General features: G+C 37.0%; 3 protein-coding genes across 5 annotated transcripts; 2 read left to right on the forward strand and 1 right to left on the reverse strand.

Moving 5' to 3' along the window:
* The first annotated feature begins 54 nt into the window (after positions 1 to 54).
* On the forward strand, positions 55 to 17,484 carry mmp11a (matrix metallopeptidase 11a). 2 transcript variants are annotated; one of them, XM_057356509.1, is made up of 9 exons: positions 55 to 2,625; positions 3,432 to 3,559; positions 9,028 to 9,272; positions 13,227 to 13,370; positions 14,058 to 14,191; positions 14,346 to 14,563; positions 14,903 to 15,107; positions 16,172 to 16,435; positions 16,517 to 17,484. In XM_057356509.1, the coding sequence occupies exons 2-9, from the start codon at positions 3,449 to 3,451 to the stop codon at positions 16,633 to 16,635; spliced, it is 1,440 nt and encodes a 479-aa protein (XP_057212492.1). In that variant the 5' UTR covers positions 55 to 2,625; positions 3,432 to 3,448; the 3' UTR covers positions 16,636 to 17,484. The 2 variants fall into 2 exon arrangements, with proteins under 2 accessions (XP_057212492.1, XP_057212491.1); XM_057356508.1 differs by lacking the exon at positions 55 to 2,625 and having other exon boundaries at positions 3,242 to 3,559.
* Positions 17,485 to 18,799: 1,315 nt separating this feature from the next.
* On the forward strand, positions 18,800 to 22,276 carry derl3 (derlin 3). Its single transcript, XM_057356512.1, has 7 exons — positions 18,800 to 19,105; positions 19,476 to 19,541; positions 19,625 to 19,698; positions 19,914 to 20,007; positions 20,968 to 21,163; positions 21,250 to 21,340; positions 21,445 to 22,276. The coding sequence occupies exons 1-7, from the start codon at positions 19,016 to 19,018 to the stop codon at positions 21,593 to 21,595; spliced, it is 762 nt and encodes a 253-aa protein (XP_057212495.1). The 5' UTR covers positions 18,800 to 19,015; the 3' UTR covers positions 21,596 to 22,276.
* Positions 22,277 to 22,392: 116 nt separating this feature from the next.
* On the reverse strand, positions 22,393 to 26,899 carry smarcb1a (SWI/SNF related, matrix associated, actin dependent regulator of chromatin, subfamily b, member 1a). 2 transcript variants are annotated; one of them, XM_057356511.1, is made up of 9 exons: positions 26,775 to 26,899; positions 26,310 to 26,421; positions 26,056 to 26,164; positions 25,799 to 25,936; positions 25,472 to 25,599; positions 25,205 to 25,371; positions 24,775 to 24,965; positions 23,366 to 23,497; positions 22,393 to 22,974 (listed from the first exon to the last, which is right to left on the reverse strand). In XM_057356511.1, exons 1-9 carry the CDS (start codon positions 26,853 to 26,855, stop codon positions 22,935 to 22,937), a joined length of 1,098 nt encoding a protein of 365 aa, XP_057212494.1. In that variant the 5' UTR covers positions 26,856 to 26,899; the 3' UTR covers positions 22,393 to 22,934. The 2 variants fall into 2 exon arrangements, with proteins under 2 accessions (XP_057212494.1, XP_057212493.1); XM_057356510.1 differs by having other exon boundaries at positions 26,056 to 26,185.
* Between the last annotated feature and the right edge of the window lie 752 nt (positions 26,900 to 27,651).

Consider the following 27,651-nt stretch of genomic DNA (forward strand, 5'->3'; position numbering starts at 1 on the left):
CCATTTGGTCAATATTTGACCATTTCTCGAATAGGCCTTTGCAAGGGCGGCCTTGTCCTTATAATTTATTGCAAACACAAAAAACATATTATACAAATGACAAACATAGCTATGAATTTTATTTTTAGTAAACAGCACTTTCTTTGGTTAACTGAAATTGTAGTGACCAGGGGGTATTCCAGAAAGCTGGTTATGTGACATACCGGGTAAGTTTAAGGGTTAGTTAGGGTTAGTTCATTTCAAGAAAATGTTACTGAGCTTCAGGGTTGTCTGCGCATGTGTGCGCTTTTGATGAGCGTCAAGTGGGTGTGGAATCACAGATTGTAATATTATAATTTTACAGCAATATTACAATTAAAATGAATAAAGATAAAATGAAATAGTCTTTAAATAAAATAATGTAAGATGTTATTGTTAAACTAATTTAAGCCTGTATTTATATTGAATACTGTATTTCAATTATGTTTATTAAAACATCTCCAAATATTACTGGATGTATATGGACACCTTACAATTTCCAACAGTTACAGGATGTTAATAGTGACGTTTTTTAACTGCAGAACAATTTATTGAGCAATTGCATATGATTACTCTTCTCCGCTTATTAGGCAATATTTGATGCATTGGGTCAAGGACAGTTGTGGCCTGATGGTTAGAAAGCCAGACTTAACATATGGAAAGCCATGGCCTTTTACCTAACAAAAATGAAAATGGATATATTTGAAATACATTCATTTAAAAGGGATATATTACATGACATATTGGACATGTAACTGTGGACCTAACGTTTCAATCTCTACCTCTGTCACAGCAGACCTTCATCCTCTAATGCAAATGAATTATCATGGTTAGTGTGTACTGAAGTGTTTAACAAGATTTTTTTACTCTATGACAACAGTTTCTACAATTAAAGGAGTCTCCATTAACATCAGCAACTGTTCAAAATAAAGCTGATACATTGCAAAGTCAATTTTAAAAAACCAAATAAAAGTAGTTTATTAACCCTGCTTTCTGGAATACACCCCAGTACTAGTATTTTCTAGTATTTGTTTTGAGTTGTCAATCAATTCAGTCAAATATAAAATGCAGGCCTGTTTTTAATCCTGTTGAATGTTTTTATCTTTTAGGACAATTAAGTAGCTAAAACATCTGCATCATTTTCTCCTTTAAATTCTCCTTTATAACCAAGTTATTGTTTTTGTGTAAAATGAATTTTGTAGAAAAGAAAAAAATCATAATTTATAAGTAAGCATTTGACCACATGATGGCGCAAGATGACTCTAATTTGGATTGGCTTTCGCTTGAATTGCCTTCAAGCAGGTCAATAACTCAATTTTAATCAGGTGGCAGTCTCCTCTTAACCAAAGTATTAAGTCATTTATCCAGTTAATTAAGCAAATAGGTATGCTTTCTGAAGATGTTTTACCAAATTAAACATTGGGCTACCAGTGGACATACAAATCTATCCCTGCCAATAAATAAATCTTGAGCTCTATCAGCTTGGAGTGGACACAGTGTAGATTTGAAGGGTGGGTTATTGTTGGTTTGCTGTAATGGCTTGCATACACCCTTGATACATGATAAAATTACACACCCTAAATTTAGATAAGGGAATTTAGAACTCACACTGCATTTTGTTTTATTCTCTCACAACCATAATCTGTTCTGTTCATGCAATATTATGTATGCATTTTTATTTTAGTTATCGTCGGTGCTGGAAATGGCCATGGTTCACCAGGGAGATTCTAGTTGGGGATATAGGCTATATTTTTTAAAACCATATGCATAAACTCCTACTGTAAAGTGTGCATATAGTGTTTGGAGCCTATTACATGCATAAAATATGAAAATCTTCTATATTTTGAGGTGGAACTCCGTCCTCACTTGAAATTCACTCCTGGACCCCCCCCTCCCCACGTTTCTCCCCATTTCCAGCCCTGGTTATCATCCACCACATCTTAAAAAACTGTGCAAGTGTAAAATAGGGGAAACAGGCAAAGTTGTGAAAAACAGTAAACAATCCAATGGTTCAAGTGAGGTCAGTGGGTTTTTCCTGCTGAGATTTTTAGCAAATCTGGTTTGAGTTTAGAGGCACCACATTACAGCAGATATTTGGATTTAAAAACCAAACTTAAAATGTTAATGCTTGGCTGATATTGTTTAGCTCATTCCATATGTTATTTTGCTTTAAGAGACAAGCAATGTGTTTGTTAGTTTTGGTAACAATTATGTTGTCTAAGCAAGCACATGTTTAATATAGGTCTTTGTCCAAAAGGATTGGCATTTTTGTTTGTTTAAAAAGTAATTGTTGATAGTTAAATGACTTATAATAACACCCCCAACAGTTAACATTAAACACAAACGTCATATCTTTTGAAAGTAACTTTTTCATCAAACCGCTGTTTATCATTTCTCCAACCATCTGTTGTATGGTGGTGTTTTTAATCTAATTAGTTCCATTCGTTTCTAATTGTTATGTTCCTTCCCATCATCCCATTGGTTTTCTATTAACTTGTGGTCAGATTTTGATCAGGTGAAGTAATTGGATTCATATCTTCCCATAGTTTTGACTTTTTGGGTTTCCTGTTTTTCTGATCTGTCTCCAACTTGAGCTCATTTATGCAGGTGAGTTTTCCTGGGGGTAATTTACAACCTACACCTTTATATGTAAAATAAACATGTATCTACATGCATTGGACAATTGCATGTGTGCATATGAGTAAGTGAAAATGCATTACCGCTTTCTCTAGCCAAGGATGATAGTGTTGCTCTTGCATAAACATTTTAGGTGACGCAGTGACAAAGAAATGAGCCTTGAATCCATCGCTTGCCAGAGAAGAGAAAAACAACATCTGAGCCTAATGGTTGGGCTTTAAAAATAAATGAAGCCTCATTAGTGTTTTGTGTTCCCCTGCACCTGTGGTTTTGGTACACCCACATACTGAGTTCAAAAGCAATGTAGCCCTCAACTTGAATGCACACAAGTAGGCCTACACTGTTCCACATTATCTATAATGACAGACCTGATAGATTAATAAGTTCTTTATAAAAATGTGATAATAAAATGATCTAGACAATTTATTGTGGTTAGATCCTTGAAACAAACACCTTAATGTTAGTAATTAATTTCAGTCAAAAGGGAAGTTTGGAAAATCTAAAGCTCATTCAACACTTGTGCATGGAATTGTAAAAAAACTGGGATAAGCAGCAGTTGCACGCATTACACCGCTGAGTCAAAGGAGTTAAAAGTCACGTGGGACCGGGCAATATTGTTACTCCGTCCCATAAGAGAAAGGTGTATTAGGAAACGGAACAAAGAAATCATTGCATATCAAAACTGCAGGCTTTGGAGCTGCAGTAGTTCCACGCATCGCATGAGTACTTTATACCGCAAGTCCACAACCTTCTGACGGATTTACACTTTTACGCAGGAGTTTACAGAAGAAGGATGCGGGACTTCGGGCTTCTGCCAGGCGCTTTTCTTCTGCATGCTCTCCTGGCCGTGAGATGCGCGCCTTTGCATGGGGGACGAGGGCTGATAAAACACAAACAACCCACGGTGAGCATGATATAAATTATCCAATTTTATTGGCACATTTATTGCATTTTATTTTAGCTTTCAAAAACACGCATTTTTGTGGGCTTTTAACCTCAAAGTTTTACACGTAGTTTTTCACCTTTCGTACTTTTGCGCATTCTAAATTTCACTTTGTTTATGCTGGCCAGAGCTGTATGAACACCACAGAGATCCTGACTGAGATATTTGTCGTGTTTCACTATTGGCACAGACTCCGTTAAACAGAATGACATCATCATATATTAAAAAGGGAAAAAACGGCTTCTGAAAGATCTGTGACCACAAGCCAGAACCTGCCACATTTTGTTCTGGTTTTGTAAAAGATGCCTCTTAATGTAGGCAATAATGGACATTTAGTCTAATACAAGATTTGTATTATACTAATACACCTACAGTTTTGAACAGCTAACAGAATGACCTCAATCAACCTCAGTCTGAAAAGAGAACAACAGACTCGGTGAATGTTGTGTCAACGATGACTAAACCGTAAAATTAATTTACAATTTTGGCAATTTGTTTTCTGTTCACGAAAGTGTGAGGGATTGTGCAGGCATGGGCAAGTTTGGCTGTTTGTGCTGTCTGGAGGGACACATTCTGTCTCTCACACACTTATCAACACACACACACAACAGACTCACGCTTGCTCTATACAAAGAATTTGGGGAATGTGATAGTCTGCTCACAGAAACAGCACTGCCCCTTATGTTATGATTATTTTGGCCCTATACGCTTTGTCTCTCATGCAGACACGTTCCCCGCTTGTCAGCCGTGATATTCAAAGTGCTTTGTTCACACTGGATTCTGAGCCCTTTCACATCCCTTTCCCATCGATATAAATGTTACACTCTGTGAACATTGGCCACTTAGGTTAATCTACGATTTATTTGAGGTTAATTTGTGAAGTTTAATAATTACACAATCTAAATTGAGTCATTAACTTTGGTTAATGTTTGATCCCTGAACATGGTAAGCACAAAAAGAAGTATTTAGTGCTTTATTGCCTGTTTTCAATCACTTTGGAACGGCATGCCGCCAGCCAGGGGAAAACAAGAAAATAGTACACAAAGTAAAACTTCTGTCAATACACATTACATACTGAAGCCTACATATTTAATAAATATTGTTTTTAAAATTGTTTTCAAAAAAAGCATGGATTTAAATCTACAAGTTTTAATGTGCTTCCTGCATGTACTGATATGCTAAATTGTACCTGTAACTCAAACAACCTTATGGTTTATGTTTTTCAAAGAGTACTGTATTCCAAGGTTTATAGGTCAGCTGACTCACTCTGAAACATTTTGTCAAGCAAAGAATAATGTTACTGCAAACCTGGTTGCATACTGTATGAGCGGGAATATGTGTGTGTGAGAAAATATGTTCATGTGAAAAAACAGCATTCCAAAGGTGACAAAATCGTTCAAACTTTGAAACATTTACTGTTGATTGTGATTTAAGAATCTGAAATGTATGCTGCTGAGGATAAAGTTTCATTTTAGCACTGGTGAATCCACTGTATCTGAGCTTTTCAGCAAAAGCTAACTTGAAAGTCATTCTTACTCCTCTTTAATCCCGTGACAAAATATTCTTCAGTGCCAAATTGGCCACAGCTTCTTAAAGATTTATTTCTCTAAATTGCAATCCTTTAAAGCCTAATTTATTTTGTGATGAAGGTTCTATTCTGTCGGTCTAAGTATAAGCCTTCCTATCTGATGTCTGAGAACTTGATTTAAGCATTGACCCAAAACTTTGATCCTGTTTGCTAACCGTCCACAATGTATTTTCATTTAAACACTTTTGATGCATGTGAAAATTAAGGGTTTACAACGGTGTCATATTTCATCATATATCATATATTTCAACATAATCCTTTTTTTCATAAAGTAATCATTTAAAGCTTATTTGATCAACTCTTATGAAGTTCTAATCGGTTGGTTTACTGTAGCCTACTATAAAGTACCTTTTATGCATGCTTGTAAGATTAAACTTTTATGATTGATAAGAAAATAGAAATCTGTGCTAAAAAGAAAAAGGCCTGCACTTGAAACCAATAGTGTAATTGTTAAACTGATACCAAAATAGAAAATGTTCATTATTTACATTCAGGTTTTAAACGACATGGTAAATAAATGATGACAGAATTTTTATTTTTGTGTGAGCTAAACCTGTAACTGCAATGATCCTAGTGATTTACTGTAATCTGACTGTAAATTCTGGAGAAGGATACATATGGGACAATATGGTAGCTGTCAATGAGAGAGAGAGAGAGAGAGGCATGGGCGAGCAGGCCCTGGCAGGGGACATGGGAGCTCTAGGCAGAATCAGTCAGGGATTGTCATTGTTGTATGAGAGTAAAGCTCAATCACAGAGCTCCACTGACACATTTAACCACACATGAAAGGATACAGGAACGTCTGACTCCTTTCATAATTTGGGGAGCTTATCGTTGAATCATAAATTAACTCGAACATGCTGACTCAAAATATTTCCAATATTATAAAAGGAGAAAACATTGTTGGCCAGCTTTCAGACTCTCTGAGACAAGCTTTTACTCTGCCCGTCTGATGTCTACAAACATGATTAAACTTTGATCCCATGCTCTGCCAGCTCTGAAAGGTATTTTAAGTTTGTGGGTCAGACAGCTCATTAAAACGCAGTTGATAAAAATGGGAGGGTGGACAGCCACATTATTCTCACATATATTCTAAAATTCACATTCACTATTTCTATTTTTATCAGAGCAAAGTGCAATTTCAGTGCTTTAATCTCCTCACAGATATCAAACTTCTTGAATTTTGGAGATTGCATTTTGGCAGAGGATCAAGACATCTCGGGCAACGGTTTCTCTGTAGAAAGGTTACTACACCCACACAAATAAAACAGAGAACTATTGTGTCACCATCATTCCCCTATGCATAGTATACACATGTGTCCCAACTTGCCTTCTGTGTTTGGAAAAGTGGACCAAACATATGCTCTGAACAGGAGTATTCAAAACTGGCATTGTGAGTTAACAATGGGGAAACCACCTCATCTTTTTGTGCCAGGCATGGAATGTGTGTGTGAATTCAGGGTAATGGCAGATCTCTTTCAGTGATAGGTCAGAATGCACGATGCAGTCGGATGTTATTGTGGATAAACAACTGAGAACATAAAAACTTGAATCAAGCATCTGACTTGATCTTTGGTTACATTTAGAAGCGAGTTCGATCAATATGATTAGATTGAGAGGACATGTAAGTGTAAAGGTCTTTGCACATACAGTCCGAAATTTTCGTATGCGTTTTTTCGTATTTGGCTCTCGTTTGTACGGTGTCTCTGAATTGTTAAAAAAGGCCACTCAAAATGCTTGACGGATGCGAAAAACGAACCCATAATTTTTTTATGACGGACGAAAATATCGGAGGCAGTGTGTAAATGTGATTGACACAACGTGAGGTCGTATTTATTTTTTAACGTGCGGAAATTTTGGACGCAAATTTCGGACTCAATGTGCAATGGGCTTAAGGCTCACACATTATAACTAAACTGTGTTTCACAAAATAATGAATGCATTTATTTAATATATTTCTATCTGGATGTATATAGATGGATGTGCAGTTGACCTTGTCTAAACGTATCCGATGTTTCATCATTTACTCACCTTCAAAGAAGGATGTTTGCATCTGACAAATCTGGTGTACCATTGAATACCATAGGAAAAAATACTGTATTTTTTGATTGTTCTGTTGAACACAAAATAAGATATTTTGAAGAATGTGGGACAGCAAACAGTTCTGGGGCACTTTTGATTACGATTGTTATTTCTCCTACTATGCTAGTCAATGGTGGCCAAGTACTATTTGGTTACAATCATTCTTCCAAATATCTTTCTCTGCATTTGTCAGAACAAAGAAATTCATACAGATTTGGAACAACTTGAGGGTGAGTAAATGATGACATTTTTGGGTGAACTGTCCTTTTAAGACTTTTTTCTTCAAATGGGTTAAAATAAAATAGAGATTATTGTGCTCATGTAAGTGTGGATTGAGGATAAATGCACATAGCAATGCACATAACGTACTTCAAAACACTACAGAATAGTGCAGTAAACCATGCGTTCGAAATCAGCATGCAGCTTGGAACTCTATCTCCTCACAGAGGCACATTCCATGATACCTGCTGGGCATTGTCTCCAATATAGCAGCTCAGCCTCACGCATGAAAAGTCACCGCGGTGCCTGCGTGCCTGGGAGAGAGAGATGCAAGGGGTCACAAAGGTGAAACCTTTTTTGCAAACGTCCTAAATGTTTTATAATATTGTAAAGCATGAAAGAAAATAACAAGGGTGCCTCAAGGTTGTCAGAACTGTTTTCCACTTATAGTCTTCTTATGAAAGTCAAAATACATAAACAATTTAGGACGTATATGTAATATCACACCGTAAGAATTTTGAAGTCGACTTTGGTTCTGTTGACTTAATGGAATAAACAGAGCATTAAAGGGATAGTTTACCCAATTACAATTCTGTCATCATTTAGTCACCCCCAAGTTGTTCCAAACCTACATTTCTTTGTTCTGTTGAATACAGAGAAATATATTTGGAAGAAAGAATGTTAGCAACTGCCAGTTCTCGGGTACCACTGACTACCACAGTAGGGAAAATTATTGGATAATTTGTTCTGTTGAACGCAAAAGAAGATATTTTGAAGAATGTAGGAAAGCAAACAGTTCAGGGGCACTTTTGACTACCATTGTCATTTTTCCTACTGTGGTAGTCAATGGTGGCCAAGAACTGTTTGGTTACAAGCATTCTTCAAAATATCTTTATTTTTTGTTCCTTAGAACAAATAAATGTATACAGATTTGGAACAACTTGAAGGTGAGTAAATTATGAATTTTCATTTTTGGGTGAACTGTCCTTTAAGACCTGTCCGTTTTTCTTCAAAGGGGTCAAAGGTGAGCCATGCAAATAAAAACCGAAACATCCTGAAGTTTAAAGCTTCCATAAATGCCTCAGAATTATGCCAAAGAGCTCTACAGTTTCGCCCAAGGCATTTACTTTCTGCATTTAACGCCCATGTTAATGAACAGCCATTTCCTCCGAAGGCAGTTTGGGGACACTACATCCGCGTAAGCACAGTAAATAGCATCATCAACGGAAAACCCAGAGATGATTAAATGATTCAATCAGATTGTGATGGTAAGGCTTGTTTTTTTTTACAGTTTCTTAATGTACATTATGTGTGTAATAATGAGCTTTGCATTGCCAGAGGGCTCGGTTTATTGAAAACATTTCCTTGTCCATTTGAGACAAGAATCCTCACACTGATCACATAGAGGTTGAAGAAAATAATGACCCTTGTTGTTTTAAGTGATTTTTATATCCTTGTTTAAGGTCATGATCTTTACACTATGGTCATCATATTAGCCCAGCAGGATGATTTATTCAGATCTTCCATTTTTCCACCGCAGGGTTGGCCACAGCATCCCCATTCTCACTATGAGAAGAAGAGAGGCAAAGCCTCCCACCCTCAGGACACCTTCAAACCAGCATGGCCGAAGGGTGAAGCACCACTCAGGAACAGCTCCTCAGGGCCCATGCGCTGCGGGGTTCCAGACTATCCCGACCAGAGAGAGGTGCATCTCAGCAGACGGCATCGGCAAAAACGATTCGTGATTTTTGGAGGACGCTGGCCCAAAACAGACCTGACATACAAGTAACGTTAAGGATTTGAAGTGACATTTAGTGCAAATTCACACTCTCTATGATTGTTAAAGACAATGGGCCTCATTCATGAAACACGCCGAGAACGACTTTATGTGGAAATCGTTGTAAAGTCGGATTCATGAAAATTTTCGTATTTTCAAAATGTTAATTGGTACGAAAGAAATGTACACCTGCTCCCTATCACGTGTGAATGGTGCGTAAAACATTCAAACGTTCTGTATTCTTTTAGACACACTGATGATACTGCATTTTGATGCACTATGTATCATAATGACATTTCACGACTTTCTTTACCCTTTCTTGTTTCATTTTTACTCTTTGGGTAAAACACAGAGCTCATCACTGTACCTTTTTACACAGTCGTCCAATCACAGTAGAGGAGAGGCGGGACAAACACTGCATTGACCAACCTTCATACTTATACAACACAACAGTGGAGAAGTTAATATTATTTGTTACTGCATTTTTACATGCAGTAATATTCTTCAAAACAAGATAGTAACATTACTGCCGTGGATATTCCAAATCACAGCAACCAATGTACGCGTCTATGGAAAAACGCGCAGTGCCTCCAAAGCGTTCTCAAGCGCCACCAGCTGGTCGTTTTCAGAAGAGCACCTGGTATTATTTCAGCTGTCTAAAAACGCTTTGGGAGACACATTTTAATGTATTAATTTATTGTTAGGCATATAGCCTATTACTTTGCATTAATGCAATATAATGTAGCCAAATCTGAGAATGGAGTCCAGTTTCTACAGCATTCATAGATACATAATTTGCGAAGCAGTAATTCATGGGGATTATGCTAATTGTAACGCGCCCTGTTTACGAGTGATTGGAATTCATCAACATACACGCATCAATCTGACGTTTACGAAGTATTTGTGAATCCGGAGGAAAGTTTTCGGGAAGGTCCGTTTTACGCGCAAATTACTCGGAATTTACTCATATATTCACGAATGTTTCATGAATGAGGCCCAATGTTCTAAAATCAACAGCTTTGTTAGATTTTTTTGAAGTAATTTCCACGCAAACAGAAAGTGGCTCCTGATCCGTTCTTTAAAACTGCAAACATCGATCGGTTCACCTATAATCTAAGACAGTGGTTCTCAAACTGGGGGCCATGGCCCCCTGGGGGGCCCCAAGATGGATCCAGGGGGACCACAGATTTTGTGGTATTTTATGAAGTATAGAAATTTATCATAGATTTTATGCAATCAAACATCAGAAAAATGACACCACCAACCAAACGAATTGAGGTTCCAGCATTGTATAACTGAATGTTTTTGGTTTAATTAAAATTCTAAGTTTAAGATTATACGTCTTTATATGGGGGGCCGCAAAGCGATGCACTTAACACAAAGGGGCCTTACAACGAAAAAGTTTGAGAACCACTGGTCTAAGAGAAGCTGAAGTGCAGGATGATGTCATAAAAAAGGTTGATTCTGTATAGATTCTGTACAGTTGATTCTGTATAGTTGAACAATTTCTTGTTATATTCAATTCTATATTTTCGTACGTTCACTACTGATCACATTTCTTTTGTTTCCGTTTTTTCAACTCTTTGATCAGTCGGCAGATATGTTCATGAATAGCACTTGTTCAACGGTGATCAGCCATATATTAGCTGATTGCAACCCCTGTAATGTAAGAGGAAAATAAAACAAGCGCCATATATAGAGCTTTTTTCATTCATCGCAACAAAAGAACCAGTCTTTAAGTGCAGGAATGCAGGGCTGCCATCTGTGTGAAAGACTCAATCAGCCATATGTTTATACAGAAATCTATTCACAGGCAGCACAGTGTGCATGCATCTGGTGGAAGATCCTTTATTTCTGTGGTCTTATTTGTAATATTTTAATTGAACATTAGACAAGAAAAGAGCAATTGTAAGATTAACTACATCTGCTATGCAAAAAGTATTATGAAAGCTTCTTTTTGTTACAAACCAGTTTAAAAATCAGTACGTAAAATGAGTGTTCATATCTGGCTCATACCTTTCGGGTACGATTTTGCGAAATGTCAGTTTGCTGTTATTTGACTTCAACATATGTCAAAGGTTAGTACATAAAGTAACCTGCAGTTTTAGGACGTTTTCACACATAAGGGTTTGTTTCGGAACCTGGTGCGTTTTCTCTCTTGGTTCGGTTCTATTAGGCATATGTGAACACGGCAATCGCGCTACGATCCGCCCCAAAACAATCGCTCCGAGACCGCCTGAACAAGGTGGTCTCGGCCCGATTGCAAACGAACTCTGGAGCGATTCGCTAGACGTGTGAAAGCCATCCGACCCAATGGACCAACGAACCAGACTGTATCATAATGTATGATGGGTAATTACGTAAAGTTGCTTGACACAAAAGGGATTGTTTTGCTAATGGCTCACTGTAACAATGTTCAAGTAAGGAAGGGAAGGAGGCGGGAACCGGCGAAAGTTAAACCAAACTTTTAATAAAATAAACAAACAACAAAACGAAAGTAAAGTTACATAAACATAATAAAACATAACATAAAATCCAGGCCTGGTTTTCTCTCGTCCTTCACTGCTGTCGCTCCTCCTTTTATGCTTCCCGAGCTCCGCCATCAGAGATGCGAGACCGGGGCAACGCGCAGCTGCCTCACGCCGTTCCTTCACGACCTTCGTCCCGCTCTGCTTCTCGCACTCCCAAAATGAACCGTGGGAAAGTAAACAGATGCACTCTGAGCAATCGAGGGAGAGTTTACTCGTACGTGACTTTTATTAACAAAGTTTGGTCCGTTTGGAAATATTGCCTTGTGAATGCGAACCGAACTAAAATAAATTGCAATATTGTAGCGATTTAACCCCTGGTTTCGGAACAAAGCAATCGATCCACATGTGTGAAAACGCCCTTATTTTTTTAAACAGGGATGGCGATAAAAAAAGTTACAGCAGCTTTAATCCTGTAAAAGGATTTTTGGTCCACCTTGAAAATTGTAAGTCTGCTTAGCTAAAAAGCAATAGTACACATTTCTTCAATAAGTCACATGATTGTCGTGTATTATTATTTTTATATATTATTAATATTTTTAAGTTAAATGAACTCAAAATTTTAAGGCAGCCAGGTTACTTAAGTTAAACCAAAAAAAAAACTTTAAAAAAAAAACTTTTTAGTTAAACCAAAAAAAACTTTTTTTTACAGTCAATAATATCTGCCGAGCTGCAGAGCCGTACACAAAAACCTACTTTTTATGCAAGACGTTAATAAAACTTTAAAATACAACCAACAGAGCACTTAAAACTCAATTGAAATGTCAAACGAATACCTTTATGACTTCATTTTGTGAAATAAAAAGACTGAAACAGGAACTAGACTATTATACGTCTTGCAAAATGGTATATGGACAAAAACACAAGGGTTAGGTTTGGTTTAAAAAAAAGATGGAGGGAATAAATTCAGACACATTCCTCAAGATGTGTTGGCCCTATAATAAAGCTTGGCTTCATTCATTAAAATGTGCATTTCTGATATAATAGTAATACGGTAGCTGCTTATGCTTGAGCCAACGGTATGTTGATTGTTAAAAATAAATATTTAAAGAATGTATAATTAGATGCTCACATTTGTATAAATGTCTACAATCAAAGCATAGCATAATCGCTTTCAAATTGTACGTTTCGGAAGATCCAGAACAGTCTGATCCAGTGTCTGAGGTTAAATCCCTGCAGGGAGAATCTTGCTCCTATCAGAGAACTGGGTCACGAACCTGTGGATTTCATCACCCATAATTCCTCCAAAACCGCATTCTCATTATACTCATAACACACATTAAGATATCAGGTGAGGTGATCACCAGACGAATGTCTATGGTGATGAGTAATACAGATGAATCACTCTGGTGGTCTCTGATGTGGGCTGGTGGTCTAATGATGTGCTTATGTGGAGATGACCTTGTGCTTATTGTTTCTCACACGTGTGTTCAGAATCCAGCGTTTCCCGTGGCAGATGAGTGAGGATAAAGTGAGGCGGGTATTACAGGAAGCTCTTAAAGTCTGGAGTGATGTCACACCCCTCACCTTCACTGAGGTCATTAACCAAGAGGCTGACTTTGTCATTGACTTCACAAGGTAACATAAAACTTTTTGGTAAAGTATTAGAGAAGAAGTTCAAAGCCTTTATCTTCAGTGATTCTTATCTTCCTAAACAATTTACATGAACTTATAAACATTACTATATACTATGCATACAATATAGAGAGCATATACTGTATGTATATTTCTTTTTTATATGATATTACATTACATTATATTTAGGGCTGTCAAAAACGATTAATCGTGATGAATTGATTCCAAAATAAGTCTTTGTTATAATATATTTGATATATATGATATATTTATACAAAACTTATATTTAAACACACACACACATATATATTAAAAATACACAAATATATTATAACAAAGACTTATTTTGGAATCAATTCATATATATAATTTATTTATTTATATTTATTTATATTTCATTATACACATACTTATAAATAGAAAATTCAGACTGAAAATAATTTTGAAATGGTCTCTTAATATTTTCCACGGCTATATATTTATTTGATATATTGATTATATCAATATTGATATTGATGAAAATGTATTTAAATGTATAAAAATCTTCATTTATATACATTTATATAAACACGCACACACACATATATTATCTAAACACAAGCTTTTATTTTGATATCATTAATCACGATTAATCGATCTGACATATGATTATATTTAAATATATTACAATACATTACATTTTTATATTAGGTACTGGCATGGTGATAATTTGCCATTTGATGGACCTGGTGGCATCCTGGCTCACGCTTTTTTCCCAAGGACACATCGAGAAGGAGACATCCATTTCGACTACGATGAGTCTTGGACAGTGGGCAATGAACTTGGTAAGTTTTAAAGTTTTAAGTTTTAACAGTCAACTTACTGTCTTGACGCACTACACTGCCTGCCACAGATGATGACACAAATCAACAACAATAACAACATCACAAAGATTCTGTGATCCTGTGAACGTTTCAAAGATGTATTCATTTAACATAGGAACAGACCTTCTGCAGGTGGCAGCTCATGAGTTTGGTCACGTCCTGGGTCTGCAGCACTCCATGGAGCCTGGAGCCATCATGTCTCCATTTTACAGCTTCTCCTATCCCCTGCAGCTCAGCGAGGATGACAAAAAAGGCATCCAATATCTCTACGGACCCCGGCCGCAAGCCCCACCCCAAATCCCTACAGAAACCAATGAGATTATCACCAGTGCAGTGAGTCAATGAATGTTCTCGCACTTCAAATACAGTATGCCAAAAATATGACTATGCATATGATTTTGGAGAACACTATATATTTAAATGCACAATAACAGTGTCACTATGTCTTGTACTCCTGTTAACAAAAATCGAAATTAGAAGGAATAAACGAGTTCGACGATGAATTTAAAATTAAACAGAAAACGTTGGTAGTTTTTTAACCTTATTAAAACCCTTAAACTTATGAGAAAAGATGTGAACTTTCATTCATTCAGTATATGAGTACGGTTCGCTTCATTCCCCTTAACAAGAGTTTTTCCTCGTTCCCTTCTGTCTCTCCATCACTGTTTATAGCCTGACGCCTGTCACACGGACTTTGATGCTGTGTCTATAATCCGTGGGGAACTGTTCTTCTTCAAGGCTGACTATGCCTGGCGCATCAGGGAGGGCCGTCTGCAGGCGGGATACCCTGCCTTGGCCTCCCGACACTGGAGGGGCATTCCAGAGAACATTGACGCCGCCTATGAAGACCAAAAGGGCAATATCTGGTTCTTTGAAGGTTGGTGAATGGAGCACCTGTGGCTGACTGTGGTGATTTGAGGTTGAAGGACAAGATCTGACAGGCTTGCTTATATACATATCAATGGTGACGGGTGGTGCGGTACTTCCCCTTGACCCATATCTGAAGAATCCTGCTTTCTGCCTAATTCAGGGCATGATAAAACATGAACACATAGAACACATACCACCAAAAACAGACATTTACACATGTATTGTGCTGTACAGTACACAGCATTGTATACAAAATATACAAGTGGGTCTTGAATTGGTAGAGGATGGCGCTAGCTATGTGAAGGTTGTGTGTATGATAAAAAAAGCACAAACTGTATACCTAAAATGCATTTTAAGTTGTTTTGCATATATTAAAATGTTTAATTTTAGGCCATTCATATTTCAAGAAGAAATCACAGAGACTTTAAACATATCCCAGACATGAATCCTGATTTGATTTGTGTGTTAAACAACCTTTTGAAGGTTAAACAACCTTTTTTGCATTTACAATTGCCTTTAAGTCAGTCTAGTGCATATTTCTAATCTTCACCTTTTTCACCACATGAAGGCGTACTTGTAATGATAGCGCCTGTTATGAGCATATGTTTTGTTACATTGGAAAAGCATGAACAAAAATGAGAAACAAACTGAGCTGTACATTATAAAGGGCTAGTTCACCCAAAAATGAAAATTCTTTTGTCATTTAATCACCTTCATGCCATTTCAAACCTATTTGTGCAGAACACAAAAGAAGATGTTTCGAAGAATATTGATAACCAAACAGCATTGGCCCTCATTGACTTCCATTGTATGGGCTCATAATATCTCAAAATATCTTCTTTTGTGTTTCATAGAATAAAGAGTCATATACAGAACCACATGAGGGTGAATAAATGATGCCAACATGTTTATTTTTGGGTGGACTATCCCTTTAAATATTGTAGATCTTACTGTTGTATATATATATACAGTATATCATTTTATACCATTCATATTTCAAGAAGAAATCATAGTCTACTTTTTTATCACAGAATCGTGACTGCTTTATAAGCTTCTCTTTTCTTTTGTAAGGTTCCAACTACTGGGTGTTCGATGCAGAACACAGGATAGCAGGTCCAGACAATCTAGAGACTTTAGGCCTTCCCAACACGCACATTCAGGCAGTATTGCGCTTAAAGGAGCACCACGGCCAGCAAACATACTTCTTCAAGCCTGGAAGATACTGGCGTTTGGACCCACAGGAGAACAGAGTGGATGCAGGCTTCCCACGCAGCATCAAGCAGGATTGGTGGGGTGTCCCTGATAACATTGATGCCGCCTTTCAGGATGTCCAAGGTATGTGGAATTTGTATATATTAATGATTATACACATTACTAAATAAAAAAATGAATAATCATCTGTTGCATACTACACAGGTTATGCAATCTTTATCAGTCGCAGACAGTACTGGAAGTTCGATCCAGTTCAGCGAAAGGTTCTGGAGGGTTACCCACGATATGTTGGTCAGGATTTCTTTGGATGCAGCATGCCATAAACTCAGGAAGCTTTCGGTCTTCTGCACAGTTCTCACACTCTCCGGTCTAAAGCACATCTAAAGTATAATTTCCCTAATTGAGCATCAGATTGAACACTCCAGTTTTTAAATTTTGTATTAACTTTAAATTAGTATCTGCTTAGATATGACAAATGCAGTGTAACCTAAGTTTCTGCTTCCCCAAGCATTTCTTTTCACCTCTATATTGTTCTCAGGAAGCATGTCTGAGCTTTATGAACCATGAGCAGCTATGTCTGTGTCAGTACTGTGTTATTATATTAACCCTGTTGTTAAGGTGCTACACAAGGTGCTAAAACATTTTAAATCAGGGATTTTTGCATCAGTTGCAATATAACTCTCCTGCAGCTTTTAAAATTTCCTGCAAGTTGTACTGTGACTTAAAATTTAAGAGAAACTGGTCGACTGTAACATGTTAGTTGCAACTGATCGCTGTTACTCTAATATCTTAATTTACTGTGCAGTTTGTATCGATTCATACCACTTCCACTTTTTTTATCCAAATGTTTGGAGATATTTTATCTTTGATAACGTTTTTTAAACACAAACTGTTTATGACTGTATGATTAATGTATCTACAGAAAAACTGACAACAGTGCCGGACACTGATGTTGTTTTAATTTTTTAGAGGTTTGTTTTTTCATAAATCTTATTACATTAGATCAGTTTGAAATATCTTTTTCCAACATGTGCCTTTTTCTTTCTGTTATTAAAAAAATATATTATATTTTTACCTATGTTACTCGTTTTCCCATCTTTTTTCATATTTACTGTGTAAATACTTATACTATATAATATGTGTGTTGTTTGAATATCTGTATTTTGGTACAATTAAAGTCACTATGAAATAAAAAATGTCCGTTTTTATTTTTAGGGAATATTATAGTTTTCTTATTTACGATTCATTAATGCAGGTACTTTTTTTATTCATGTGCCTTACATTTTTTTATTGAAAATCCGACCTCTCCACCTCCAAATTTCTTCTTAAAATCCTTGGTGTTTCGAGTCTGACGTCATCACGCAGCCGTGTTATTTGGCAAGTCTAAGAATCATAGTTAGTTTAGATAGTTAGGGTTACGGTGTGGATTAGGGTAAGGGTTTCATAAGACTAGAAACAGCAAGGATTTAGTCAAAACCAACAAGCCACGCCCACAGATCTGACTCGAAACACCAAGGGGCGGTTTCCCAGACAGAGTTTAAAACAAATGTTAGAGCTGTCTAAACTAAAAACAGCTTGCACTGACATATGTTAAAATACATCAGTGCCATTGTTTTTTTTAAATACACAAAAGACATGTTTGTAAAAACTAATTTTACTAAAGCCTCCCCCCCGAGGATTTAGTGAGAGCTTTGCATGATATATGTCTCAGGATGAGGGTGGGACTTTACCGACTGACTGTCCAATGGACAGGCTTCCAACTTTCAACAATCCAATAACATACCAAAGAATGAAATTAAGCCCCGCCCTACATTTTACTTATTCCATACGTCGTTACACGGGTAGTTACATTTACATTTTACATTTATGCATTTGGCAGACGCTTTTATCCAAAGCGACTTACATTGGAAATGCATTATACATTTGTTTCTGACTATGTGCAGTCCCCAGGGTCGATAACCCATGACATTGGCATTGCTAGTGCCATGCTTCAACCACAGGAACGCTAGTTGACAAACCTGTGTTATATGGTGTTAAAGCAAACATTTAGTCCCCGGACAAGCAATCTAATTTACGTCATATAAAATGGATAGTCATTTCAGGGGGGAAGTGCATTTTCAGATCTTAACAAGATTATGAGGGTACATGAATTTTAAAAAGAAAATGACCCACACTGATAAGATATTTACTATAAACGCTGCAATATTTCATGAAAAAATAAGAATTGTCATTTTTTATTTCACTTTAATAATATGTTATTTTATATTATTAGTATTATTTATATTTATAACAACTTTCTTTTAAAGTATTAAAGTCGGCATGAAATGGCAACTATTCTCCCAATGCTCAGTTACGGTTGCGTTGATATTACGTCATTGTTTGTTGTGGGACGGTGCAATCTCATTGGTCCACGGAAGAGCATGAGTGTTTTGCTTAGCACCACATGGAGGTGCTGAAGTGACCGATCAAGTTTAAAAATCTCACTCCACCCATTTAAACTCTAGTTGTCAAACGCAACAACATCAAGACCAACAAGATAAACTATCAGATCACGACATGGATCTATAGAAGCAACGAGGCATGAAATCTAACTAAATTGAGACGACTGATCGCTGGTGAGCGTCAATGTTTTGAAATGTGTTGTGTAAATTGACCATACGGATACATACTTTAAGTGGAAGATTGAAGACGAGTTTAAAGATCATGGCACACAGCGTGACTCAAGAGTACATGCAGATTCCAGCTGTCACTCGAGCATACACGACCGCCTGCGTCCTGACTACAGCTGCTGTGGTGAGTGAATGTCGTCTATTGTCATTTGTGAATAGATTAAAGAGCCAACATCATTATAAACAATAATTCGATTTATTTTGCTTTTGGGTATTTGTCCATTTTTAAAGGGAACGAACATGTAGTCTGCAATAGATGTTAACTTCGTGTATGAGTGTTTCTTTAAAGAGAGTCCATTCACTTTTAATGTTTTTGCACATTCTCCTCTTGTCTAGGTAGCTATTCTGTGTACTTTAAAATGGTTTAATAATGATACAATTATTAGGGAAAATACACAGTGCTTCAAATTTTATGTCAACTACTGTAAATAAAAAACTCAGTGCAGTCCAAAATATGTCCTTTATGTATCATTATTTTGTTTTATGAATTACAGCAACTGGAGTTCATCACACCCTTTCAACTTTATTTTAACCCTGACCTGATAATAAGACGATACCAGGTTTGTTCCTAAATGTCATTGTGTATAATACAACTTAAACTATTAGTTTTGATTGTCATGTCTGCTTCATCTCTTTTGTGCAGGTTTGGCGACTGATCACAAACTTCTTGTTTTTCGGGCCACTTGGATTCAGCTTCTTGTTTAACATGATTTTTTTGTATCCTTTTTAATCAAAATGAACCTTCACTGTATTGGTTGTCTGTGAACTGTTTAGTGGTTTTCTCAGGAAGTGTGCCTGTATCTCAGACACACACAGAAAAACACATTTTCACACCCTGTCTGGTTTGCATAACAGACTCTCGGCTCTTCTGCAGCTGTGTGCAGTAGGTGTGCACAGGCTGTAGCTTGCAGTTCATGTCCTTGACTAAACAGATATCGATATTGCCGGATGCTGGAGGAAGGCTCGTTTCGCGGGAGAACCGCAGACTTTGTCTACATGTTCCTATTCGGTGGCGTTCTCATGACTGTATCCTTAACTTTCCTACACATAAATGTCTAATTATGTTTTATAAATAAGCATGAATTTACATTCAAGGGACATTTCACCCCAAAATTAAAATTCTGTCATGCCTGTCAAATAATTTACTCACCCTCAAGTTGTTCCTAATCTGTATAAATGTACTGTATTTGTTCTGATGAACACAGAGAAAGATATTTAGAAGAAAGCTTGTAACCAATCAGGCCACCATTGACTACCATTGTAGGCTAAATGACAATGGAAGTCAAAAGTACCCCAGAACGGTTTGCTTTCCTACATTCTTCAAAATATCTTCTTTTGTGTTCAACAGAACAAAGAAATATCTAAAGCAATTTTTCTTACTATAGTAGTGAATGGTGGCCAAGAACTGTTGGGTTACAAGCATTCTTCTAAATATCTTTCTCTGTGTTTATCAGAACAAATAAATGTATATATAGATTTGGAACAACTTGTGGGTGTGTAAATGAAGACTTTTCTTTTGGTGAACTGTTCCAGGCCAGGGTTGCCAGATCTGCACCACCAAACCAGCTCAATAGCCCATCAAAACAAGCCCAGTAACTCGAGCCCAAAAGTCAAATTATGTCACTCTCATACTAAAATACATATTTTACAATCACTGTTATTCATTACACACATTTCTTCTTGAAAATCACTGTATAGTAGTCATTTACTTTCTGTAATTTCATTAATAACTTCATCTCACCTTCAACATTACAGCTGACGAATAAAATCTATCAACCTTTAACTCACTGAATAAAAACAACCTACAGCAACAGTTTTAAAGCAGCCCAACTCTGCAGGTAAACAATTGACCTGGCAACCCTGAGCCAAGCAGACAGCTCAAAGTTTCAGCAGTTCAGTTCATGTAAAATTTCAACCAATATGTAATAAATGTCATATGCATATGTGAGCATTTAATTTGAAATTCTTTAACTCTAATATGTATAGCTCTTTGGTCTGTTTGCCAACCTGTTCTTTTTAGGACAGGCTTTTACCATCATGCTGGTCTATGTGTGGAGTAGAAGAAACCCTTACATTCGTATGAATTTCTTTGGCCTGCTCAACTTCCAAGCCCCATTCCTGCCCTGGGTACTCATGGGATTCTCACTGTTGCTTGGCAACTCCATTGTTATTGATCTTTTGGGTATGTGAACTTGTTGCCTGTGTCAATCTAATAACACCATGACAGCAAAAAATCTTATTTTATAGGGCAGCTATGTTTTCTTTTAGGTATTGGTGTAGGACATATCTACTACTTCCTGGAGGATGTATTTCCTAACCAACCAGGAGGCAGAAAACTTCTTGCCACTCCTGGAATTTTGTGAGTATGACCATAAATATTTGAAGCCTTGTTATATCTTTTGTCTGTCTTTGTTCATCAACATAAATCAGAAGCTAATAAATCAATAAATTCAATGTCCACAGTCGAGCTATGTTTGACGCACCTCAGGAAGATCCAAATTACTCCCCTCTTCCAGAAGATCAGAGCGGGCCGCCCAGGAATAGGCAAGACGTAGAGGAAGAAGATGCAAGTCAAGGTCAAAATGAAGAAGATCCTCAACAAGAAGAAAACTAGAAAGATAATAAGAGACTGAGACAAGGAGGGGTACATCTCCTAGTTTAATTTGAGGGAGATTATGTTGGTATAAAGTTCTTTAAACCAGAATGTGTAATAGTTGTTTAAAATCTGTCCTTGTTAAAAGGATTGTGTCATTGGTTGGACTGTGAATCACGGAGATGACTGCATTTGTAACTAAAACGGTAACATTAGGCCACCTTAGTGCCTTGATGTAATGGATCCCAGTTTTGCATTCCATGCACATCACAAACAAGTATTCCTTTGTTGTTTTGTTCTGGAGGAACAATGGATTTCTGTTTTAGTTCACATAATACGGTTTAAACAATTGTATATTTTTATTTTATAATTAATTATGAAACAACTGTGGCTGTTTAACGTCACAAACAAGATGAAGATAAACTATTTCAGATACTGGATGGTAATCCAAACAAATAGTTTATAATTTTGGAAGGTAAGATTGGATAGTTTAGTATTTTTTGAGGTGGTTATTTTAGTGCATCTCAGTTCAAACAGAATACTGATGCAGGAGGAGGCATTCACAAATGTGCAAACTCAAAATGTCAAATTGAACTGCTGACAATGCATTTTTCCATGGCCTTTGTTAGTGCAGCACCATGGCAAAATACAAACCGCTTTGTTTCACAATGGTTAAGATGAATTGTTGCAATACACTAAAAACAAACAGTGGACACATTGGCAAGAAGCTTCACGAGAAATGTTTTTCTTGCTATTAAAACGACTAAAGCCTCATATTAAAAACTTTTTGGAATTAAAATGTACTGTCTGCTTGATTGTTGGACGTTTCTACTCCAAAATAAAATGTTTCTACTTAAGTTAATCTTATTTAAACATCTAACGCATCTATTGCTTCTGAGTGTGATACAAACTATTTTTATTACCTTCCATGCAGGATGCTTACGTCTGGTTGCCCCATAAGGACTATTTGCAAGTGTATTTCAATTTAAGTTATTCAAGTAAACATTATGTTTACAAAAAGGCATCTATACACAAACCAACACAAATATAGATATCATAAAATACTCTCAATACCTCAAAACAGAAACCCTCTGTCTCCGAGCAAACAGACACTGGGTGGAGGAAAAGGTCATGACACAAGATTTGTGACTAAGCCAGACTGAAGCAGATGTTGCTAAAGTTAAAAGAATATATTAGGTTGCTCAACTCAAATCTGGATGGATTGGACCAAGAGGAAAGGTTAAAGCCTTCAGGACTGGCAAATGGAATGTCTCTGTCTTTATGTCAGTAATGCTGAACTATTGGCATTTGCTCTTTCTCTCTTTAGGCTTCCATAGTTGTGGGAAAATGGCGTTTTTCTTCACCATGCTGGGGCTGTGTTTGCAAGTCGCCTCATTCGCCTGAAACACATAAAATACATTGATGAGAACATACCTTTAGTCTGTGTTGTAAGTCCAAACATATAGGCCCGGTTTCACAGACAAGGCTTAGCCTAAACCAGGACTATGCCTTTTAAGAATTTAGCCTATTTAAGTCGCTTTTATTAAAATACCTTAGAAAAACATTACATCAAGATGTGCATCTTGAGACAAAACAATGGCACTGATATATTTTAAGTTGTGTCAGGGCAAGTTATTTTTAGTTAAAACCGCTCAAAATTCATTTTAGTCTGGGACTAGCCTTAAGCCTTGTCTGTGAAACAGGGGCATAGTTCTCTTATATGGCTTGTCTGATTGATACACTCAGTGGCAAACAAGTCAGTATATGAGAGGAAATTCGTTCTTGTCGTACCTTGTGTTTCTGTCCTGGTCCCTGATCTTCTTCTCCATCTCAGCATCTGTCAGAGTCTCCAGTAATGGGCACCACTGGTCAGCATCACCTGTGTTTCTGATAGCAATCTCTACCGTGGGGAGAGGATTCTCACTGCACAGAAACATACCACAGTCAGGAAAAATAAAGAAAAGACTGGCACAACAGACAACAAGACAGATCCTCTCAAACATAAGTATGACTAAGCTTACAAACATCGAGACTAAACTCAGAGGAAGTAATGCTCTCCAACAAGAAATACATGACCCTTCTAATGAATTTCATAAAGTAACAGACATTAGAAGTCTGAGATTTCCAACTTGGATAAGGTTTACAAAGGCAACTTCAAACTACAACACTTTGACCTCTTTTTTTTTATAAATGAAAAATGCATTCATAAATATAAAGGCTGAAAGACATTTGGTGTGATTTTCAGTTAGGGTGAGACACAAGACAAGTGTCTTTTTTACAAAGTCACATAGGGTGTGACAAGGGTGTTTCCATGCTTAAAGTGGTCCAACTGATCTTTTGTTTTCTTAGTCATTTAGCCCCTGTTTCACAGACAAGGCTTAAGATTAGTCCCAGACTAAAATTAATTTTGAGCGGTCTTAACTGAAAATAACTGGCCCTGACGTATCTTAAAATATGTCAGTGCCATTGTTTTGTTTCAAGATGGGTAGGGCTGCACGACAATTTATCAAGATACCACTCAATCCTATTGCTGGCTGCGATATGCAATGTGTCGATATTTTTTAATGCGTAGCTTGTCCGTGAAGCACGTCTCTGGGATCAGTAGGAAATGCTGCTCGATCTAAAGCAGTGCGAGTTTGAGTCGCTTATAATGTGCATTTGAAAAAGCAACACCCGTCAAACATGATCATTATAAATATACTTTATTATCATAAAAATACCTGATGAGGCTTGAGTAACAGTGATAAAAGATGTCCATAGGCATTTTCTAGATTCTACACTGCGTTATGGTCTTCTTCTGTAGTGCGTATGTGGAGTTTCCGCACGAGAGCGCCCTCTGGCTTTCGGATGCAGCAGCATTTTCCCGTACTTCACTCAAAAGCTGTGCATAAATCACGTGATATTTATCGTCGGTTTATCGTGACAGCCCTAATGGACATCAGTAATGTTTTTTTCTACGGCATTTTAATAAAAGTGAGTTAAATAGCCTAAATTAACTAAGGTATAGTGCTGGCTTAGGTTAAGCCTTGTCTATGAAACCAGGCCTTAGTGTGTGTTGCTGAGTTTATTTCAGTAGCCATTTACAAAGCCCAAAACTGTTTGGTCTGCATTTTTACCCAAATATTTCTTATGCTGCAAAAATAAAAACTTTTCTGTGATTCTGTGACAATGTAAAGATTTGACTATGCATGTGTATTTACCTAAAGGCATACGTCCTCTGATGCCAGCTAAGCTGGCCACGAATGCTATATGCAATAGTGGTGACAAACTCTCCCCCAAGGCCCAGCTCAGAGCACAACTTCAGGGCAAACTTCTCAGGAGAATTCTCCTTCTCAGACATGTCCCATTCAAACTGATCAACCAGAGATATGTTCCCAACATGTATATTTAACTGCAGAGGTAAAGACAACAGCAGTGACACATTAGGACAATTATCTCTGTTCCATCCATTCCCCATTCTGCCATTAAATTTCTACAGTGAGGTTTAAAAGTCTGAGAAACTAGGTGAATATTATATCTACATGCATGACCAAAATAAATAATTAATGGCAGCTATGATATTTAATTCTAGGAATCAGCAAGACGCTAATTTTGATGTTGTATTTCATGCATAAAGCTAATGTGCACTACCTTGATGATGACTCTCTGGTCCATCTGCTCATCCAGTATACTGTCTGTAGGGTAGGATTCTATCTGCTGTCTAATGGCTGAAGCAATGGCAGGAACAAAGGTCAGGGGGCTCAGGTCCAGATCATCACACAGGATTTCAGCAAACATCTCTGGTGTCATGAGCTTCTCTGTTGAGTCAGGAAAAGATGAATGTGATGCAGGACGTGGTAAATATTTAAAAGTATAACTTCAATATATTACTAAGCAACCACCTAAGGGAGAGTTTACCGTTCATGTTCCAGGTGAAAGCATCACGCAGCTTCTGCCCGTCAATCTCCATGTCCAGTCGGATGGGCACCAGGATCTCAGGCTGAGTGGCATTCTCATGGATGACAGCAGGATCATGATCGTCAAAGCTGCACGGCACATTTCCAGAGCACAATTATAACATAACATAAAAGAATGAGAACAGGAAATTCATCCTAATCTGTGAATAGTTTTTACTTGACTCTTATGTCATATCTAACCATGTTCCGAGTCTGTCGCTTTTTTCTGTTGGCTATGATGCTCTGTTTAATAATGTCATGAATCATGGAGAGACAAAAAGAAGATCACCAGAGGGGGAAGGTCCTCTTTTTGTCACGACCCAGTCGGTTGCGGTTGATCGTGGTGGAGCACGGCACAGCATCCAAGTGATGGGAACTGTTGGGAAGAGTGGGCACCCACTGGCTGTTTCTTTTGGCTTTCTGCTCCCTGTGAAGAAACCCAAGGGTAAAACAAGACATTATAGAAATGCTTTGTGCAAAACAGAAAATTAATAAATGAATTATTTATTAAGTTGTAATCACAAGAATATTAGAGGTTAGAAATACCGGAGATAGGCTGGAGGCTCAGTGCTGATGGACACAGCTTTGTACTTCTCGTCATGTCCATCAAATATCTCTTCTACTTCTGAGGCCTTCAGCAGCGTCACACTGGTGGCTAAAGTGGTGTAACCGTGATCTAACACAAAAAATTGCTTATACCGTAAGATAGAAATGATCATGCTGCGAGAGCTTACCTTTAACCTTATAACTCTTCCGATCCTAAATAAAACGTGTAACGTTACAATGAAATCGACACTCACCGTGAGATGATGCTACAATTTTCTTTCTCTCCTCTACTGTTGCTAGTCTTCTTGAAAGTGATGGGTACCGCTTGTATAAAGATCCCCTGAACATACGCAAGAAATTCCCCACCTAAAACAAACAAATAAAAGGGAAATGTTTAAGAATGACATTTAATTCATGTAACGTTCACTGTTACTCCGCTCAATTGAGAGAACGACTAACGTTAGCAAGTTTACATCAACAGATTTTGATGACAATACAAAACAAAATTACGTGTACCCACCCACTAATCTTGACATGCACCGAATTATTTTAGGAAATCGTCTAGATAAATCACCAGCTCTAGTAATTATTCGTTTTTATTCCTAACGATAGTTAGCTAAGTTAGCTAGCTGATGTGTTAGCATCTAATAGAAAGCCCCTGTGATCCATACATGCAAACTAAATCCCCTTCAAATGTAATAATACATTAAATAACAAACCTCTGATCCAATCATGTAAAATTCCCCATCCTCCAGCTGAAATTTAATGGGTTTCTGTCCGTATGTTTTGCTCAAAGCCATGTTGAATTTTAGCAAGTTCCGGTGTCATGCGATTTTGGGCGCAGGAAAATGACGTAAGCGGGAGTCTCTCTCTCATGCTCTCGCTCTCTCTCTCGCATTAATTTTGGCATAATATAGTTCACACTGTACACTTCAGTGTAATGAAGTATATTAATTAATAAAGAATATAGCCTATACGAATTAATTATAAATATTTGAGAACAACGAGTGCTGAAATTAACACGAAAAGCTTTGTGATGCTGAGTAAATCCAGACAAGTCTTTAAATAAATAATAAAAGTTAAAAAAAAATTTTTTTAATTATGCAATGTACTTTGTCTTGCTTTTTGTGTTGTATGTTTTCATTCCCCACTGTTTGTAACTATTCTTTTAAAACTAGATTGTTACCTTGTTACTCATAAAATGTGAATGGCTAATGAATGATACAATAATGATACAAATTATTCCCAGAAATAGGAAGAATAAAGTAACCTCATGCTTGGACAGCCACAGCTTTCTTGAGCCTTTGCAATGTGAATGTATACATATAGAAAACGTGGCCTATTTACGTGAAATCAAACAATGAAACATAAATGGATCTTCCCCATATTTATTTGTAAGTTCTTAAAAATGTAGCTTTTATTTGTACATACAAAGGTGCATTTATTCATTTATCTTGTCAACAGTAAAATAATTATAAATAAAACAATTGTAAACACGTAAATAAATAAAAATTGGGCAATATACTGGACTTTACTATTAACACAGTAACATTCAGACATAAAAAAGGAGACAAAAACAAGAATCAAACAAAGACC

The sequence above is a fragment of the Triplophysa rosa genome, linkage group LG17, assembly GCF_024868665.1.
Source record: "Triplophysa rosa linkage group LG17, Trosa_1v2, whole genome shotgun sequence".
In the NCBI taxonomy this organism is placed as follows: domain Eukaryota; kingdom Metazoa; phylum Chordata; class Actinopteri; order Cypriniformes; family Nemacheilidae; genus Triplophysa; species Triplophysa rosa.

What these genes read in the sequence shown, in the direction of transcription:
- mmp11a (XM_057356509.1), top strand. Translation starts at nt 3,449, where the DNA reads ATGCGGGACTTCGGGCTTCTGCCAGGCGCTTTTCTTCTGCATGCTCTC. An exon ending in TAAAACACAAACAACCCACG is followed by an intron (nt 3,560 to 9,027) that starts GTGAGCATGATA and finishes TTTCCACCGCAG; the next exon opens with GGTTGGCCACAGCATCCCCA. An exon ending in GACAGTGGGCAATGAACTTG is followed by an intron (nt 14,192 to 14,345) that starts GTAAGTTTTAAA and finishes CATTTAACATAG; the next exon opens with GAACAGACCTTCTGCAGGTG.
- derl3 (XM_057356512.1), top strand. Translation starts at nt 19,016, where the DNA reads ATGGCACACAGCGTGACTCAAGAGTACATGCAGATTCCAGCTGTCACT. An exon ending in TCCTGACTACAGCTGCTGTG is followed by an intron (nt 19,106 to 19,475) that starts GTGAGTGAATGT and finishes TATGAATTACAG; the next exon opens with CAACTGGAGTTCATCACACC. An exon ending in CATTGTTATTGATCTTTTGG is followed by an intron (nt 21,164 to 21,249) that starts GTATGTGAACTT and finishes GTTTTCTTTTAG; the next exon opens with GTATTGGTGTAGGACATATC.
- smarcb1a (XM_057356510.1), bottom strand. Translation starts at nt 26,855, where the DNA reads ATGGCTTTGAGCAAAACATACGGACAGAAACCCATTAAATTTCAGCTG. An exon ending in TTTACATGATTGGATCAGAG is followed by an intron (nt 26,422 to 26,774) that starts GTTTGTTATTTA and finishes TGTTTGTTTTAG; the next exon opens with GTGGGGAATTTCTTGCGTAT. An exon ending in ACCAGAGAGTCATCATCAAG is followed by an intron (nt 24,966 to 25,204) that starts GTAGTGCACATT and finishes TTACCTCTGCAG; the next exon opens with TTAAATATACATGTTGGGAA.